The 19079-nt window shown below is 40.6% G+C and overlaps 2 protein-coding genes across 11 annotated transcripts in view; both read left to right on the plus strand.

Annotated features, from left to right (window-relative positions):
- LOC113894996 (60S ribosomal protein L35-like) overlaps positions 1-280 on the plus strand; it is a 937-nt gene extending 657 nt beyond the window's left edge. The window contains exon 1 of the mRNA XM_027545599.1: positions 1-280. This exon is cut by the window's left edge and continues 657 nt beyond it. Coding sequence (XP_027401400.1) covers positions 1-214 — 214 coding nt within the window. The 3' untranslated portion in view covers positions 215-280.
- MCTP1 (multiple C2 and transmembrane domain containing 1) overlaps positions 1-19079 on the plus strand; it is a 564668-nt gene that overhangs the window by 493953 nt on the left and 51636 nt on the right. The window lies entirely within an intron of this gene.

A 19079-nucleotide genomic window follows, 5' to 3' on the forward strand; every position in this document is an offset into this window, starting at 1 on the left:
GGAGTTCTCCCAGCTGTACATCGCCAAAGTGACAGGTGACATGTGGTCCGAGCTCTCCAAGATCTGCACTCTCCATGAGTACATTGCCCTTATTCTCACCTTCATTAACCAGACTCAGGAAGAAAACCTCAGGAAGTTCCATCAGCCCCAGGATCTGCTGCCCAAGAAAGTACATGCCCTAAACCCCAGGCTCAACAAGCACAGGGAGTTCTGAAGACCATGGAGAAGCACCTGAAGCAGCAGCCACAGAAGACACACCACCGTGGGAACACACAGTCGAGGCCGGAGCACTGGCTTGAATAAAGCATACAGCGAGTGGGAGTGCGGTGGGGTGGGGCGGGGCAGGGAGGCAAGCAGCTGTACTGGCTGTGAAGGTGGAGGAAGGGGCCATAACCCAAGGAATGTGGGCAGCGTTTAGAAACTAGAAAGACCCCTAGACACTCCAGAAAGAAATGTGGCCTTGCCCACATCCTGATTTTAGCCCAGTGAGACCCATTTCAACTTGTGAACTGCAGAATTGTAAGATAATAAGCTTACATTGTTTAAGCCACTAGGTTTAAGAAAATTTGTTACAGCACCAATAGGAACTAAACACTTTAAACTTCATTTTCTATACTTCTCCAAAAAAAAAAAAAGAAAGAAAGAAAGAAAAATACTGCATTTCAAAGCCCTAAATCTGAGCTCCTAATTTTTCCTTATTATCTTAGTCCTACTGTGCTATATAAATATGGCTATATGATTTTTCATTTAATGTGGAAACTAAAAGCAGAATCTAACAAAACAAATATTTTTATTCAAATTGCCTTAATTTTGTTTCAGAAAGCTTGTGCAAATCGAGTGTGAGTTAGAACCCATCTCTAGTGCAGTGGGTTACTTTCCTATTTAGGAAAGTATTATTATTATTATTCATTGGTGAGTAGAGCACCAAAGCATAGTTAACTTCATTTTTCAACAGATGAAATCCACTTCCTCACAGCATTCATTCTATTTCTTAAAATGTTTCATTCTACAAAGCATGGGGACACAGGGTACTAGCCTTATTTAGGTCACAAACCCTTTCAGAATCTGAAGACAGCTGTGGATTTTCTCCCCAGAAGAAAACACATAAACACATATATAAATAACTTTTTGTGCCATTTTTTTTTTGCAACGGAAATTGCATTATTTTCCAGAGACTATAAATTATCTTTCTAAAGTCTTATCTCTGTTGCTCTCACCACATTTCTCTTGACATTAATGCCTATTTTCCTCAAACACCTGAGATATATGTAAATTTTTCAAGTAAAAATAAAGTTTAATTCAGCTCAGAAGTAAAATTCTACGAGAATGCTGATGTTTGGCTTTGATATTGAAATTATGGAGTGGTTTTTTTTGACACAGCAATAGGCTTGTTATTTTTGACATCTGTTTGACTATGACTTTTCAGTTTCATGGCAATAAGTGCTTGAAATACTCACTTGGCAGAAGAAAACAGTAACAAATAAAATGGGAGCTGCCGTGGCTTTATTAGATGAGGGTTAGACACAGTGAAATTCCTAGAGTTCTCCAAAATTCTTGTTGAGTTCATGCTTTGAAAAGTCTGCATCATTAATGCTTTGTCATTTTTTTTTTTAAGGATCAAATATTCATGGTTGCATATTAAGTTCATCCGAGGCAGGATTAGCTTTGAAAGGGTTATCTAAGGACTCCAGCTGCCTGTCGGTTTCTACCTGTAAACAAATTGGAAAGCTTTGTTACTCATTCCAGCTTGCGGAAGCCCTTCTCCAGCCTTGAACTCCTTGGGTAGCTGTCTCCCACATTGCAGTGTTAAAGAATCCACCTGCCAATGCAGGAGACGCAAGAGACACAGGTTTGATCCCTGGGTTGGGAAGATCCTCTGAAGAAGGAAGTGGGAACCTACTCAAGTATCCTTGCCTAGGAAATCCCATGGACAGAGGAGCCTTGGAGGGCTACAGTCTGCGAGGTTGCCAAGTCAGACTCACCTGAGCGACCTAGCAAGTAGACACACACATATTGCCTCCCACATGCCCTTCCAGAGTGGCAACTGAGCTGAAAAAAATTTAAATGAAAAGATTGACCTAGGTAACTTGGCAAGAATATCCATCAAGTACGACAGAGGATGAGATAGTTAGATGGCATCACTGACTCGATGGACATTTGGAGTTTGTCCATTGGACTCAGTGGAGTTTGAGTAAACTCTAGGAGTTGGTAATGGACAGGGAAGCCTGGCATGCTGCAGTCCATGGGGTCGCAGAGAGTCAGACACGACTGAGCAACTGAACCGAACTGAAAGTGAACTATGACTGGACTCTTTCCTGTTGTGTTATTCTAATAGTTGGATTTCCTTGGCCTCAAAAAAAAAAAAAATGTGGAACTTGCATTTGAAGGTCAACCAAACATTTGAAGACAGGTCCTCTGGAAAGCTAGTTAACTTCTGTTTTGCAGCACTGAACTGACTCTTCTACTCTCATTTCTTGACAAAACTTCTTAAAATAGCAGTGTGTCAGCCCTGGCTCTCAGGAGGTTGATAACGTTCATAGAAATAGACACAGTTTTTTCGTGATCGCTGGCAGAGCCGTTGACATGGGCTGACACCACTGCATGTTGAGATGAGGAGCGTGTTTCTTCACCAAAGCAGCAGAACCAGATGTGTTGCCAAGCGTCACAGATGCTCCATCTGAGCGCAGGGTGCCAAGATCTTTATTCCGCCTGAAAGTTTGTTTGGCAAAGAAATCCTTCACCATATTAAAGACATTGACTCTGCAGGTTCTATAAGGAGTTCGCAATATAGGAATTCTTCCTTGATTGTAATAACTTGCCAACAGAAGTTGGCTATGGAAATACAGGTATATATTTTCATTAAGTTATTAATATATGCAAAAAAGGGAAATATTAAAGAGAGGTCAGAAATTCTTCTGTGGCAACGGCATTTGATGAGAACACAACCTCAAGAAACATGTTGCTTAACCAAAATATTTCAGTGTCCAGGGAGTGGGTTATTTTTCTTGGTCTTATGATGAACTCAAAACAACGTTTGAACACGAGTCTTTTTGTCTTGGGGAATATCCAAAGCCAGGTAAAGTTCCTGTTTGTAAAAATCAAGATATTTTTATATAAAGAAAAAGATCCACAATGTCGAATAGATTTTTAGAGCAGGCAGCTTTAGGTACTCCTTCAGTTTTGTCGCTTCAGTGCTTCCATGGGCCGGAATCTTGTCACACAAGAAATACTGCCCCTTTTGTGTTACCCCACACTCCATAATTAATATACAATTAATAGATATAAAAGTTACATGGTACTTTTTTTCTTTGCAATTTTCCAGCTGTAGCCAAACTCAAAGTAGACAAAGGTATATGCCTATGGCTATAATCACGCTAGCAGGGTGAGTCTTCTTCGATTCCTGTCAATAGAAAACCGTTCTAGAGGCCGTAACATGGTAGGGACGATGCCAGCTGTCTCTTTACCTCCTATAGCGTCGATGGCAAAATGCCTTCTATTCTGCACTTTCCTGCCGACTGATCTTAGGCTGGGCCATGGACCTCTCTTTGGCTGACCCATGCCACTTCCCAACAAGAAGGCTCAGGAGCTGTCTTTTGCCCCTGCCCTCTCTCTTTGCAACTGGAACTTTCCATGCAGAAGGGCTTCCTTCAGCCTGAATTCTGGAGTAAAGATGACATGGGGTGTGTGTATTGGTTGCTCAGTCATGTCTGACTCTTTGAGACCCCATGGACTGTAGCCCACCGGGCTCCTCTGTCCATGGGATTCTCCAGGCAAGAATACTAGATTGGGTTGCCATGCCCTCCTGCAGAGGATCTTCCTGACCCAGGGATCAAACCAGGGTCTCTGGCCTTACGGGCAGATTCTTTACCATCTGAGCCATCAGGGAAGCCCCTTCAGCCTGAATTCTGGAGTAAAGATGACATGGAGCCAGCCCATATGATCATGATTTTGAGCAAAAAATAAACCTTTGTTTTTATAGGTATCTGATTTTGAGGTCTTTTTTTCACTGCAAACAAATGATTTAGTCCAGGCTGATAGCTACAGCATTCCATGCCATATCCTCTATGTGAATCAGTGTCTTCATCTTATCTAAAAAGCAAAGTCTCAGAAAGGAAGCGTTAAAATGTTATTTACTTCCCAAATCCAGAAACCTAGCCCTGCCCTTTGAAGCCCAATCTCAGATATAGGATGAACTAATTTGTTCTTGTGTCTCTCATATTGAAAACTGATGCTTTTTTATTTACCATAAACATATATTGAAGGACAAGTCATTAGGTAGACAAAGATAAATATGACACAGTTCAGGCCTTTCAGGAGTCATCGTCTGATGGGACCCTTGGTGATATAAGCTAATAGTTGTAATACAGTGAGAAAAATGTCATAGCAAAGTTGTGAACAGAATCTGGGTGGGCAAAACAGGAGGATGACCATATTCATAGGACTGTCAGCAAATGTTGCACAGAAGAAATGGCATTGGGTGTGGGTCTTGAAGGATATAAGAGGATGTGTGGTGTGTAAAGTCAAGTAGTGTATGAAGCCATAGGAGCCAAAGTGGAGGAAAGTGACGCTGGTCAGGGAAATTTAGGGTTGCAAAAGCTTGTGTTATTCAGTTTTGAATTGTGTCTGACTCTTTGCAACCCCCTGAACTGCAGCACTCCAGACTTCCCTGTCCTTCCCTGCCTACCAGAGTTTGCTCAAACTCATGTCCATTGAGTCGGTGATACCATCCAACCATCTCATCCCCTGTCACCCCCTTCTCCTCCTGCTCTCAATCTTTCCCAGTATCAGAGTATTTTCCAATGTGTCAGCTCTTTGCATCAGGTGACCAAAGTATTGGAGCTTCAGCATCAGTCCTTCCAATGAATTTTCAGGGTTAATTTCCTTTAGGGTTGACTGGGTTGATCTCTTTGCAGTCCAAGGAACTCTCAAGAGTCTTCTCTAACACCACAGTTCAAAAGCATCAGTTCTTGGTGCTCAGCCTTCTTTATGGTCCAACTCTCACATCCGTACATGACTACTGGAAAAACCAGAGCTTTGACTATATGGACTTTTGTTGGCCAAGTGATGTCTCTGCTTTTTTATATGCTATCTAGATTTGTCATGGATTTCCTTCCAAGGAGCAAAAGTCTTTAAATTTCATGACTGCAGTCACCATCCACAGTGATTTTGGAACCCAAGAAAATAAAATCTGTCACTCGTTCCACTTTTTCCCTTTCTACTTGCCATGAAGTGATGAGCCTGGATGCCATGATCTTAGTTTTATGAATGTTGTTTTATGCCAACTTTTTCACTCTCTGTTTTTTGCCATCATCTAAGGAATTTGAAGTCTATTCTCCAAGCAATGAAGAATCAAAGGCAGTTCTAAAATAAGAAACTGTCATCTTGAAATTTGTGCTTTATGAAGGAAACTTTGGCAAGAGGGCAGAGGATGGCATAAGAAGGAGATGAGGCTTGAAGGGAGGGGAGCTGGAAGGTTCCACAGTAGCCCCAGCAGTAAAATAATGGCAATCTTGTACCTACATGGTAATAATGACAATAGACAGAAATTTGAGAAATATATTTATCTGTCTCTGTAATATGATTATTGAAAAAATTTATGTGGCTGGAGTAAGACCTGATGCGAAGAGCCAGCTCTTTGGAAAAGACCCTGGGTTTGGGAAAGATTGAGGCCGAGAGGAGAGAAGGGGGTGACCAAGGATGAGATGGTTGGATGGCATCACCGACTCAATGGACCTGAGTTTTAGCAAACTCCGGGAGACAGTGAAGGACAGGGAAGCCTGGCGTGCTGCAGTCCATGGGTCGCAAAGAGGTGGACATAGCTTAGTGACGGAACAACAACAGAGTAAGGGAATGTTTTAGATAACTGGGAGCTGCCTACCTGCGGCATCCTGACATCTGTGGAGCACTTCAGCGTTTCAGAGTACTTCCCCTTCCTTCTGTTAGTTAATTTCTCTATGACTGTGTATTGGCTGAGCAAGTACCATTATCGTGATGAGGAAACAGCTAAGATTAGAAACCAGATAATGTGCCCAAATTAGAAAAGTAGTTGAGCCTAAAAACCAGTTTACTTGTCTAATAGAGAGGAAGCTAAGACTAGGAATTAGGTAGCTTGCGGGATGAGGAAGAAATGGAGATGAGGAAATAAATTATCTCATTTGTTTTCCTTCCTGGTCATGTTTTGCCTCAGCCTGCTGACCCACCTAGAGACGACAACCAGGCCGCTTGGAATGCGATTCTGCACAGCCAGAGCCTGTTTGCTCCAGAATACACAGGGAAAGTGTCCTATGGGCCTGTCCAGCCCTCTTCGGCATGCTAGGTCTTGAGAAAGCAGACCGAGCTTTGGAAAAGTGATGGCAACAATGTCTTTTACTCATTCATTGTCCTTCCAATCGGGAAGCCCAGATCCAATGTGGAAGCAAAGAACATGAATGTGAAGGGAAACCAAAGATTTTTAATGCCTCAAAAGTTGGTTCCGAGCAAAAATGTATAGAGCAACCATGCTTATTCTGGCCTTACTCTAAGAGTCACTAAGAGAGTATGATGCTGGAAGAATATGGGTCAGTTGAGAAGCAGCTACTATTGTCAGTATTTTTCGATGAAAACCAAAACCTCTGAGACATAAAGTAACTCACTAAAGGTCACAAAAGAAGTGAAACAACCAAACTTCAAACTCTAGTCTGTTGCCTCAAAGCCTCCCCTTTTCTGCATAACAGCCTTACCTCACACCCTCCCCCTTAAAAAAAAAAAAAACTTAGCACCCTAAAGCAATAATTTTCCATGTCTTCACCATGCAGTGGACTAACTGGGCTCAGCTGGGCTCTTCTTGCTGAATTTCTCATGTGGTTCCAGCCATGTCTGTGGTCATCTTCATGGCTCAGTCAGGTGACTAGAGGTTGTTGCAGCTTTCTCCTAACGTGGCAGCTTGGTTCTGAGAGAGAAAAATTCAAAATTGATTGTTTCAAGAGATCCAGGTGTTGGAAGTACAAGAATGTCACTTCTGTTGTATGCATCAAGCTAGTCTGTAAAGTCAGCCCAGATTCAAGGAGAAGGTGAATTTGATTCTACCTCTTCAACAGGAGTGTCAAGGTCATATTGCATAAGAACCTAAGGGATAAGATGTGTTGTGTGGCCATTTTCAAAATAAATCAGCCACAATTTTCAAGAGCACAAGCTTCAAATAGATGTCCTGTTGCCTTTAGGAATATGAAGCCTGTTACCAGGAGACGGTCTAAGGCTTATCTACAATTAGTGCTGGATTAGGTTATTTCAAAAATTAAACTAGCAAAAAAAAAAAAATTAAACCAGCACTTTCAATTTTCCAGGTATATCTAAATTTTATCATGCTATTAATATTTCTTTTTATTTCACTTTTTGTGTTTGATTTATGAAATGAGAAGCAACAAAGAACTGACTAAATTGTCATTCTTGACTTCTCCACTGAAATCTCAAAGGGCTCCCTAAATATCTCTTCTTTTGCTTTGTCCAGAGATAAGAATGCAGTCCAAAAATTTCATCTTCTACCTAAGCTTTCCTTTGAAACTAATTGGGGGTCAGGGGTGGGGGGGGGGGGCGGGTTGCTGAGTAGGAAGGAAGTTGTAAGAATCCTTTTAAAATTCCTATTTAAGTTGTAATGGACATTCATTGTCCTCTACCAAAGGAAGACAGAATGCCAGTCCTGTGTTCTGGAAGTCAGGCTTTACTTACTCTGACTGGCTGCCAAAAAGAAAAAGTCAAGTGAGGAAAAGAGGTTGCACAACATTTCCTTCTTAAAACATAAGGGTTTCTACTTTTTAGAAAATGTAATTTGAAATTGCCAACAGATCACATCTGGTATTTTACTAATTTGTTCAAGGTCATTTCTCATAGGATTTCAAAGATCACTTATATCTCTAAAACTTGTGTTGTAAGAACTCTGAGTAACTCGGTCAGAACTCTTTTCCAAGATCCTTGGAGCTAACATTTCTCTGTTGTAGTGAGGTAGCCTTACATAAAATATATATTCAGCATGTTATACACATGCGTGCTGTTTCTCAGTTCTGGTATCTTAGCTGAGTCTTCTGATCAGCAATGATTTAGAAATGGGAACAGCATCTGTATTCTCTGTGATTCCACACTTGAATATGTTGGAGACATACAAGGCAATAAGATAAACGAATATACAGCTGTTGCAGTCTGATAATGTAAGATTTTATTGATTATCCAACAAGAGTAACTACGCTGGGTATTAGATTTGCTTGTCACAACCTTCAGTGCCTGGGGTAGTTGAACAAGTTCTTTTCTTCCACTGAGTTGACCTCAAAGTCACATAGTTTCTGAATCAAGGTCCTCAGATTTCATACTTTGGCAATTTCTTTCCTTTCTAATGGGGTATATTAGAGAAAATGTGTCACCTTTTGCACCATGTAATACCAAATCAGATCAGAATTCATGCACAATTATGCCAGTGGAAATCTAATAGTACAGGCTGGCTTATCTCTAGATAACACATGGAAAAATAAACTTCCACAACTGACAGATTTACTTGATTTTTTTTTCAGATAATTTATTTGTAAGTAATCGAGCTAAAGACTGTAACTGGATTATTTTTCATACTATTAAAAAAAAAAAAAGACCCTCTATGGTAAAATGGTTCCTAAGTATTTAAGTTCTGTCAATCTGCCTTTTTCTCCCCTCTTTCTCTTTGAAAAAGTTCCTGTATAATGAATGCAAGGAAAGAACCAAAAAAAAAAAAAAAGACATTTTGCATAAGCTATATTTATTAAGAGAACTAACAACTTTAGGCAAACAAAATTTACATAAAACACTTATGTGAAAATTACATTCGTTGCTGGTTAATGGCATTTAAGTAACACAGGTTATGTGGTAGTCTACCTGGGAATGATATCAGGCTGCCTAAAAAGCATTCATCTGTATTTCTCTTTTATAATCAGGAAAAGTCAAAGCCCATTACTAATCTGAAGTCTTCTTGAAACCAATTAAAATAATTTAAGATAAGTTGTACTGCGAATGTGCTTTTTAAGTGTTTTAGACTTAGGATGTCTTAGGGATGTTGTAACCCCTTTTAACGTTGCTATTTATATATAACTACCATGTGTATAGTATTACACCTTTAATGCACTGTATTAGCTGTCACTTGAAATTAAGTGCAGGCGTGTTCTTTTTTGGCCTTCAGTTTCTCCTACATTAAACGTTTAAATAATGATACCAGTAGTAAAAGGGTAGGTAGCATTCCCAGCGGAAACTCGCTTCTGCATCTGGTTGGGTTGTGTTCGGGTTTCTATGTGAAAGATATCGTAATATCAGAATCTCTTAGTGTTTACACACCTGGTATCCAGAACTCTACCTGATGTCTTTTCTCGGGGAATTAATGGAATCAAAGCTTAGGGTAGGCATGTTTGATAGATATGCCTTGTCTGGAGAGATATGGTGATAATTCCATCAAAATTTGTCCCTAGCTGGTCATATATCTATGCATTTTTATATCTTTGTAGTTTTCTTCACCAACTCTGCTTGCATCAGTGCCTTCATTAGAAGGTCAGGTTTTGAGGATTTAGTAATTCACCTTGAAATGTACTATAAGTTGTATCAGGCATGAGTTTTCTCCACTCAGCATGAATTTCATAGCATTATAAAAGGCAAACCCAGAGCTAAAATATTTTCTTGATATCTGTTTCTCATTTAGATGGGGAAAAGTAAATAGATGCTTATTGATTTCAGGTGTTTTTTTCTGTTTCTGTAAGTCATGTTTGCTTTTTATGGTATAAAGACATTATACAGACCTTTCTCCATGAAGATAAAATTGTGCATTTTCCAAACATACAAAACAATTAGTTTTAATAAAAGAAACTATCCAGATGGGAGCCACTTGGAGAGGTTATAGTTTATACTAAAACAACTGATACAAAAATCAAAATTCCTTATATTTACTCATAAATAATCCCCTTCCCACAGCCTCATGCACAGTGATCCAACTTTCTGTGTGAGTCTTCTCCCCATAACAACAGGAAAAAGAGGAAGATGTTAGAAAGAGATCAGCTTTTATCTTACAGGGTTTGACCAACTTTGTCACCTGTGAGTCCATTCGTATCTGTTTGCACACTCATAGCATAGAAATGAAGGTGAAATCTTTCTGATAAAGAAAAAGCAATCCAGATGTACTTTTCACATTTAATATGAATGATTCATTCAGTTCATTCATTCACATATTCATGTATGAGTGCACTTCATTATTTGCAAATCTTTGACAAAGGTTCACTCTGTGCACATTTTAAGAAAAAAATCCACCCCTTCATTCACCTTTCATCTCAGGCCTCCATTTACTCCCCTCTTTAGTTCAGTGTTCTTTCTTTCCTTTGTGGCTTCCATCTGTAACACTTGACTAAACTAGTTCCCTGAAGACATTGATAACCTCATTTGGGCTTCCGCTTTTTGAGTGCATTTATCCCAGTGCCCTTTCAACCACCATTTAGTATCCCCCTTCTATTTCCCCATGCACGTGTGGTTTTCTGTTCACTCAAACTCTTCAATTTGTGTCTTCTATCTCCAGTTTGGGATACTCCTGATTTTGTTCTTCCTTAGAGAACTGATCTATGCCCACAGTGTTAACTATCACCCCAGGGAAGATAGGAGAAGGAAATGGCAACCCACTCCCATATGCGTGCCGGGAAAATCCCATGGACGGAGGAGCCTCACAGGCTGCAGGCCACGGGGTCACAAGGAGTCAGACACGACTTACTGACTAAACAACAGAGAAGATAATGACAAAATTTTTACTTCCATTCATTTACTCATTTGTCCATGTAACAAGTATTATGTTCTTGGAGTGTTCAAAGCATCATGCTAAGTGCTCTGAGGGATGCAAAGAGAAATGAGACCTAACTCCCTCAAGGAGCTAAAATCTTTGGTTTTGCCTTTTGTCCCAAGTCTGCTGCCTCTTTCTAAGACATTGAAAGTTGTTCCATTTTGACCCCAAACTCAGTGTTTGTCAATCTGAACTTGTATTCTTCCTCTAAAAATAGCTTCCTTTTGTAGTCTGTGGATTTCTACCCGAAGCGTAATTATTTTGCCCTTGAAGACCCAAAAACTCGAGTTATCTTTGGTGGCTCTCTGTGTCTAATCTGTAATAAAAGTTCTGTAGATTCTGTGGTTGTACTACTCTTGATTTTGTACCTTCTGCTTAGATTCTCTTGGCATGCTCTGCCTTGCTATCTACATGAAACGCCCTTCTTGCTTGTTTAGGACCGGCCCGTCATTTAAGTCCCAGCTGGAATCTACTATTCCCACCCTAGCCAGTTGACTCGTGAGCCAATATTGAGCTCCACTTTGGAAAATATACTGATGCACTTTGCACTTGTTCTCCTCATCTGACACTCATCTTTTCCCCTCTTCCATTTTGTGTGCATGTGTGGAAACAATGAGTGTTAGGAGGGGAGCCGGAGGATCCTTGTCATGGAATCCAGGAGTTGTGAGAAACATGCTACTTGAATTAAATACGGCAAATGCTCATGGAAGGCGAGAACTGAGAAAAAAGAGTCATGCACATTGGTGGTTATGTTAGTCATGACCTTGGTGCTCATAGTCTCCCTAGAGTGGTGGGAGCAGAAAGCTGAGGGCATATTGGCAGCAGCTTGTATGAACTGCCCTTCAGAATAGTTTGACTCTGAAAGGATAACAGGAGGAAGGACAGGAACTTAACAAAGTTGGTGAGAACTTGGGGTTTGCTTAAGTAGTGGAGAAAGAAAGAAAGAAAGAAAGAAAGAAAGTGAAGTTGCTCAGTTGTGTCCAACTCTTGTGACCCCATGGACTGTAGCCCACCAGGCTCTTCCATCCATGGGATTCTCCAGGCAAGAGTACTGGAGCCAACTCCAGTGGTTGCCATTGCCTTCTCCAGGGGATCTTCCCGACCCAGGGATCGAACCCGGGTCTCCTGCATTCCAGGCAGATGCTTTAACCTCTGAGCCACCAGGGAAACCCTCCATATTTTAGAAGGAAACACTGGAAAAGCTGGAATTCTAGAGATAGAAGAGAAAAGGGTCAAGAGGTGATGGATATGGGTGCAAGGAAGAAGGGATGAAGTTCCACAGGGGAGCTCCTGAGTGAAAGGGTGAGGACTGGGGAAGCACATGTGATCTCAGTTCTCTCAAGAAAGTGGGAGAAATAGTCAGCTGTTACAAGTTGAGAGTTGGGATGGAAGGTTCTGGAAAAAGGAAGAAGACTAGAAAGAACACTTAGGAGGAATGTGATGGCCGGTCAACACAAGGTAAAGAGACCGTCCAGGAACTATGAAGGCTCAGCCAGGGCTACGTGCAGAACAGGCGAGTCTACAGCAGCCAAAGCAAAAGAGTTTGCAGCTCAACAGCCCAGAATGATCTGTACAGAAACAGGATAATACAGAAAGGGCACAAGGACAGGTGCACTGAAGTCCATCTAGGTTGCAGGGAGAGGAGACAAGTGAAGCTAAAACTGAGTGAATGAGCTAGAAGGGTGAAGTCTGTTAATGAGTAGACTAGAGAAGGCGTCCCTCACAAACGAAGGTATAAATTACAAAACAAGATAAATGTTTCTACTCTAGATCCTGAAAAATTCTCTCCCTCCCCACTCTCTCCTTCCCTCCTTCCCGCCCTTCCTCTCTCCCTGCCTCCCTTTCTTTCTCTCCTTTCTCCCTTTCTCTGTTTCTGTCTCTGTTTATAATAGAAGACTCTTCCTAGATAATAAAAGAGGATATATATTTAAAGTTAAATGCACTTTGTCACTCCTGAAAGCGTCAATCAGTTGAGTAAGGACAGGCGAATTTTGTTCTCCATCTTCTTTAACTCTTCACCTGTGGCTTCAGATGAAGTCTGTTTTAAAAGAAAAAGAAGAAGAAAAAGATGTCAGAGAGACTTGTAAATTATAGAATGACATCCACCAGGCAGTTCTTCTGTCACTCTGACTAATATTGCTTAGCATTCTGAGTTTTAAAAATAACACAGTATTGAGATTTAAAAGTCTGTGGATGCAGAATACATTTTTAAAAATAAGACTTTTTTATTATGCATAGCCAATTATAGTCCACTGAGAAAATGATCTATTTTTCCAATACATTTTTATTATGTACTTAACTGACAGACCTTCCCAGCTTCTTCATGGACGTTCCACACTGTCAGCCACTGTACATAATATACTTCTTAGAAATCTACTTAAATTTGTATTTACCTGTGAGGCTAGATTGGCTCCAGAGGACACAGTCCTTTTTTCCTTGAGTAAATTATACATATTTTAGAAAACTATCTAAAAACATATTTACCTCATGTGGAATTCTGGTCTCAAGGGTAATTAAGACCAGTTTTTGAAAATCATAGCCAATACACTTTAACTCTCTCAGGTAGATAAGATGTATTTTATAATCATCTAAGAAAGAGTTCTCTTTTCCTTCCCTCCCCTTTTCCTTCTCCTGTAACTATCACCATACCTCTTTAATACAAATATTTAGTGATTATTTCAGTGTTTCCTCAGACACTGCCCTTGTCTTGGGGTCAGCGCACCAATTAATGCTTTCCTTCCATTCCCAGTACAGACAACTATACACAGAAGAGGCAGAGTTACCCTTCATGTACTTTCTAGAAGAAAAGTTATTTTACGAAGATTCAGATTCTTCTGCATATATGTTTTCTTTGGTCTTCACATTTTAAGAAGGAAGTTCCAATAGTAGGGAGTTTACTCACAGAGCCCAGAGTGGAGTTTTTAGGGCACTATTACAATATTTGCAGTATTGCTAAGCTTCGAGTAGAGTTTTGTTCATGAAGAGATGCATAGTTGAATGAATACAGTATTTTGAGTTTATTTTTTAGATGAAAGTAAGATCTGGAAGTAAATATGCAATTTTTACTTTCATTGTATTTATTTGCAGATTCGTTGTAACTATTTGCAAAAGGCAGCTGTAGGCCATGATCATTATTAAAGCCAGAGAAATAAATGAAATTTCCTAGGAAAACGTACTTTCTCATTTCACTATTTTGCACTTCTAAAGCATCCTTTATACACTGATTGCTTTGTCTACATTGTTTAATGAAAATGCACAGCCCCCTCTTCCTTTATCTTACAAGTATATTGCAGTAGTTCCTCTAGGAAGAAACCAGTAGAAAAGTCACGACAGTAATTGTTAGGTGGTTTGTAGAGACTGTATGAGAATAGAACTAAAAACCCGGGGAAAGGTGTTTCCTAAAAGTGTCAGATGGCTATTGGTATAGAGTAATGCCTGGTTTGTTTCTTCTCTTCTCTGCTTTTGAGAACCAATCCTTTTCATGTCATGAGACTGCTGGAGTTGCTGGGGATGCATGTCACTACTGCGTGCATCCTTCCACTGGCAGGTCATGGTTTCTGCTGGTCTCTTTCCAGCCGGGGTATCGGGATCTAAGAGTTCATCCTGCTTTGCCTAAACCAGTGTGAGCCTCTGAACCGGACTCTCTGGCTTTAGGGCCCAATTAAAATATTTGCAGAGACTGCTAAGCTTTGAGGCTTGGATGAGGGCTTCTGTTGGGTTAGTGGCCTAAATCTTAATCAATTTTTTTCTGCCTAGATTAGTCTTACAACTCGGGTAAGCGTGAGTCCTGGTTTGCCTAGCAGAGTCCCAGTTTACACCTGTTATCCTGCTGTAATTATTGATAGTCCCCAGTTTCACTTTCAGAAGTGTCTTGGTTTGAATGATAGGATATGATTTCTCACTTACATGAGTTCTTTGGATTGAGCTTTGTTTTCTCAGGTATGTTTGTGTTTGTGATGTTTATGTTTATGAAAGGTTACACTTTCTTTTTTCTACTCAGGTAAATGTGAGAAGATTTAAAAAAAAAAGACTCTAGTCTTTCTTGAAATAATCTAGGAACCATGTTAAAATCAATTGCTTCACCCCACTTCAAGAGGTTTTAATTCAGAAAGGATATGGTAGGACACGAGAATTTTTTTACTGAGGTGATTCTTTGGCATCCTAGAGGTTGTGAACTTTCGTTTCAACACATGCAAACCCAGCCTAGTTATCTGACCCCTGAACTCTGAACTCAGCTCCATGCAAAGGGTTGTAACGACTCCAAGATCCTCCGGTGAACATTCGGTCAAGCTGATGGGCTGCGGTCTGGCTGGGTGACACTGACGGGCTTGAACAACTAAAATTTCCCAGGCTAGCTCCCAGGGCTTACCCTCACTACCCTGTCAAGACCGGAACTCAGGTTGTCATTTGGGGATGAAATTCAGTCAGAAGAATTCTTCCCCAGTTCTCTGGCCAAACACACAGACACTGTTTCAGCCAGGTGAATGAATCAACATACCTGAGGAAGCTATTTTGAATATTTTGTGTGGTGTGTGCAGACTGAAGAGCGGTGTATTTCTAGAAGGTTGGTCCTAGAGCAAAAGATAAATCATTGAGTGATTCAGCCCCAACTCGCAGGTTCCTTCAGGAGGCTGTGTGTGGCGCGTGCTCAAGGACACACGCCAGTCAATGGCGGCTGGCTCGGCTGATACGCTCAAAGTCGTTCTTTCCTTTCCCAGCCATCAGGGCTCGGCACCCTTGGTGCATTCCTTTTGGGCACTCCACATTCCACCAGGCAGGAGAAGCTGGCACCTGAACAAAAGGAAGCCAGGATGCCCCCTGGCCTCCCAGAAATGAGGGCCATGGGCCTCTCACACATGTTAACGAAGTGTCGGCTACATTCTCCAGGGTGCTTTTATTAGTCTTTCAAGGGCACTTGCAATGGACAGTCTTAAACATTTTTTTTCCCTCACTCTCATCTTCACCCCCTCCTTCCACACCAGAAGGAAATTAAGCTGTGATTTGGTATGCTAAATTACCTGAACTAAAAACTATAATTTGCAATATTATTAAGTCATCACTGTCATGGATTTCAATTTCTTTCTGTTTAAACCCCTAACTCAACAACCCCTAACCCCTAGCTCTTTTCGATGATTACCGAAAAGGAGAAAAGGGAGAGCAAAAAGCCACTGTTTGGTCTACTGACGGATCACGTCTGTCAGGAAAGTTAAAATAGTAGTGTGCTTCCAAGTGGCTGCTTCGGAACCACCACAAAAACTGGCCGATTTTTAGTTTAAAAACTCCTCAGTGCTTTTATGGTGTGCTCACTGAGGTCCAAGGGCATATGCGAATATATGAGGCTTCTGTGGTGCTACTGACCACGTGGGTCAATTGTAGGAATTGGAAATTTCACATTTCTGCTTCCAGAGACATCTTGACCAGGTTTCAATCCTGGGGCATGAGGACTTTTTCTTTCTGTTCTGTTGTCTTTAGTCCTTTTGGAAGGGCCTGGATGTTTCCTGTTAGCTGGCAGCCTTGATGACCTTCACTATAGTCAGAAGTCCAGTCTCCTTCTTCTGCTGTATTCACTGTGTCACGGCTTCAGATTAGGCATCAGAATTTTCTGTAAGAGTAGGTCAGTCAGGATAGGATAGGTTTTGCTGCAATAATGACTCTAAGTCTTGCTGGATAATTTCTTGCTTATAATGCTTTCTTTCTTTCATATCAAATGCATCCGAAGAGCTCTGCTCCATATTTCCGCTGTTGTCCTCACCGTGGGTAGCCACTGTTTGGAATATTGCCAGTTACCAAGTCTGAAGGATAAAGATGGCAAAGCATGCCCTGGGTCTTCAAGCTTCTTCATAGAGGCAACAGAGATCACTTCTGCATATCTTTCACTGGACAAAGCAAGTCACTTCCAGATGCTGGAGAAGGGCAGTCCGAAAAGAAAGAGAGCCAGAATATTTATGCATAGCCTTAATGATTGCGACAAAGTTCTAGGAGGTTCATGAATCTAAAATAATGAAGGGAGGGAATGACCATAAAAATCAAGTTTTTTTCTATTCCCAAAATATGTACCTTGAGCCATTAAGAACGTATTGCTTCCCCCTGCACTTCAGTAACATTCCAAAAGCAAGGTGCAGACTTTGTTAACTGTTGGGAAATAGTAATGTCAACATCTGATCACGGGTTCCTGTTGGTATCTCCCTTTGTGACTGCACAGAGCACATTTGTGAACAATAGCACAAGGTGGGTTGTGCTCTATGATATGTAAGCAGCGATCTGGGAACAGTGGGACTGAAACATACTCTCTCATTCAGCAAGTCTCTCTGTCTCACTCAGCAAGTTCTCTACTGAAGGATATAGATTTTACAAGCTGATTATACACATATAGAGTAAAAGTTCATTCAGGTTCTGGGTAGAGTCAGACCTCTTCAGTTTAGATCCCATCTTCCTCATTTACACCACCGTGACTAAATTGTTTAACTTCTCTGTAGCCTCAGTTTCCTCTTCTGTATAATGGATATAATAATGGTGTTTACTGTGGAGCATTGATAAGATATATTTATAGTTCTTGGTCCCAGGATTCATGGCAGAAGATCACTTACCATTTTCTTATTTATTTTGACACAATAGTTATAGATTCTGAAATTTGAGGAAACGAACTCTTTTTCCACCGCTTTGATAATGTGTTTAAAATGTTTTCCATTCTTCAAAAGCTGGCTTCAGGGCACAAGGCTGCATATATCTTAAGTTCTAGGTGGTGCCAACTAGTAAGACACTACTGCAGGTATCTTCTGCTCAGTCATCCCCAGCAAATACTTCTATGTATTTCAAAGAAAAATTTTTCCTTTAGTCTCATTAACAGATTGGGCAGGCAAAAGTTATATAGGCTGGTGAGGATTCTGAACTTCTTCCACAGTTGATCTAAATATTTAAATATGGTGTGTATAACCTAATAAGGCATGGATGCTCAGAATCAAAATACAACCCCAAGTCATGGCATAACTCAAGGACAAGAGTGCTCTGGAGCCACAATTAGAGGAGAGGCATGAAAGAGCTGTGTTTCTTGACCTTCTAGAGTCAGCTCCTCTTCCAGCCTCTGGTTGTGTTGAGTGTTCCTAAAGAGGCTGGCCAGTATTCCAGTGGTTAGTCTACTGGGAACAGTCAAGGTAAGAGCATCTTGTCTTTACTCAGAAGAGTAAAGTGTATTAGATACAGTTTACTTCTCTCATTTTCTGATTAGTTTGTGGGCCCAGCAGTGAACTTAAAATATCATGTTACCATCCTTCTGGCTCCAGGAAATTCTCCTTGAAAGATTCTCCTATTTGTACCATCAAGGTGTCCTAAGACAATGATAAATTTCACTGCAAATAGTGCTCATGAAGTAGATGTGCAAGGGGATGTTAAATGTATTTTCCATGACATTCCCAGGCTATTAACAGAAGGAACAAAGGTCACAGAATAACAGCTTTCCATACCGAAATTTTATTTCCTGTCAAAGATTTGAATCAACAATGCAGAACTAAATATTTTAGAGCCAGCATGGGGCTAAGGAGGTCAAGCCATCATGGATTCTGTCTTGTAGCCACAAAAGGTATTCTGACCCCTTCTAACCATGTCAGAATGTCCCCTGGTAAAATAGGTGGCCAGGTTTCAATCTTGGCAAGAAGCTATGTGTATTCAGAACCATGCCAGAAAATCTTGTCAAGGGGCTACTGTCCTGACAATGTTTCTCTAGTTCCAAAACCACAAAATCCTGCTTTTTAATAAGCACTAAAAGTCTTAACTATACAGGTGTGGTGTATGGTGTCGAAAATGCTTTTCTCTGCATGATAAGCAAGTAACTAAATTTAAAAGTCCATTTACCTTTGGAAGATCCAGAAGATGGAATAAAATCCACCTTGGGTCTAATAATCTAGGTCAAAATTATCTAATTTGTCGATAGTCTCAGATCCGCCTTAGTTTGTAAAGCTCAGTTTATCATGGAATAATGATCCCAATTCAGTTAGTATTAAAGTCCACTGAAGAACTCATCAGAAGATCTGGATTCTAGGTCCACCTCTGGTGCAGTCTGAAACAATGACTTTACCTCTCCTGGACTAATATATAAATGGGTTATTCGGACTATAGCAGAAGTTAGCCAACAAAAGTTGAAGGGCCAAACCCAACCCATTGTCTTTTTTTTTTTTTAATAAATAAAGTTTTATTGGAACATAGCTGCATCCATTTGTTTACTTATTGTCAACAACTGCTTTCATATGACAGTGGGAGAGTTGAGCAGTTGCAGCAGAAACTG

This window comes from Bos indicus x Bos taurus, chromosome 7 (assembly GCF_003369695.1).
Source record: "Bos indicus x Bos taurus breed Angus x Brahman F1 hybrid chromosome 7, Bos_hybrid_MaternalHap_v2.0, whole genome shotgun sequence".
Classification (NCBI taxonomy): domain Eukaryota; kingdom Metazoa; phylum Chordata; class Mammalia; order Artiodactyla; family Bovidae; genus Bos; species Bos indicus x Bos taurus.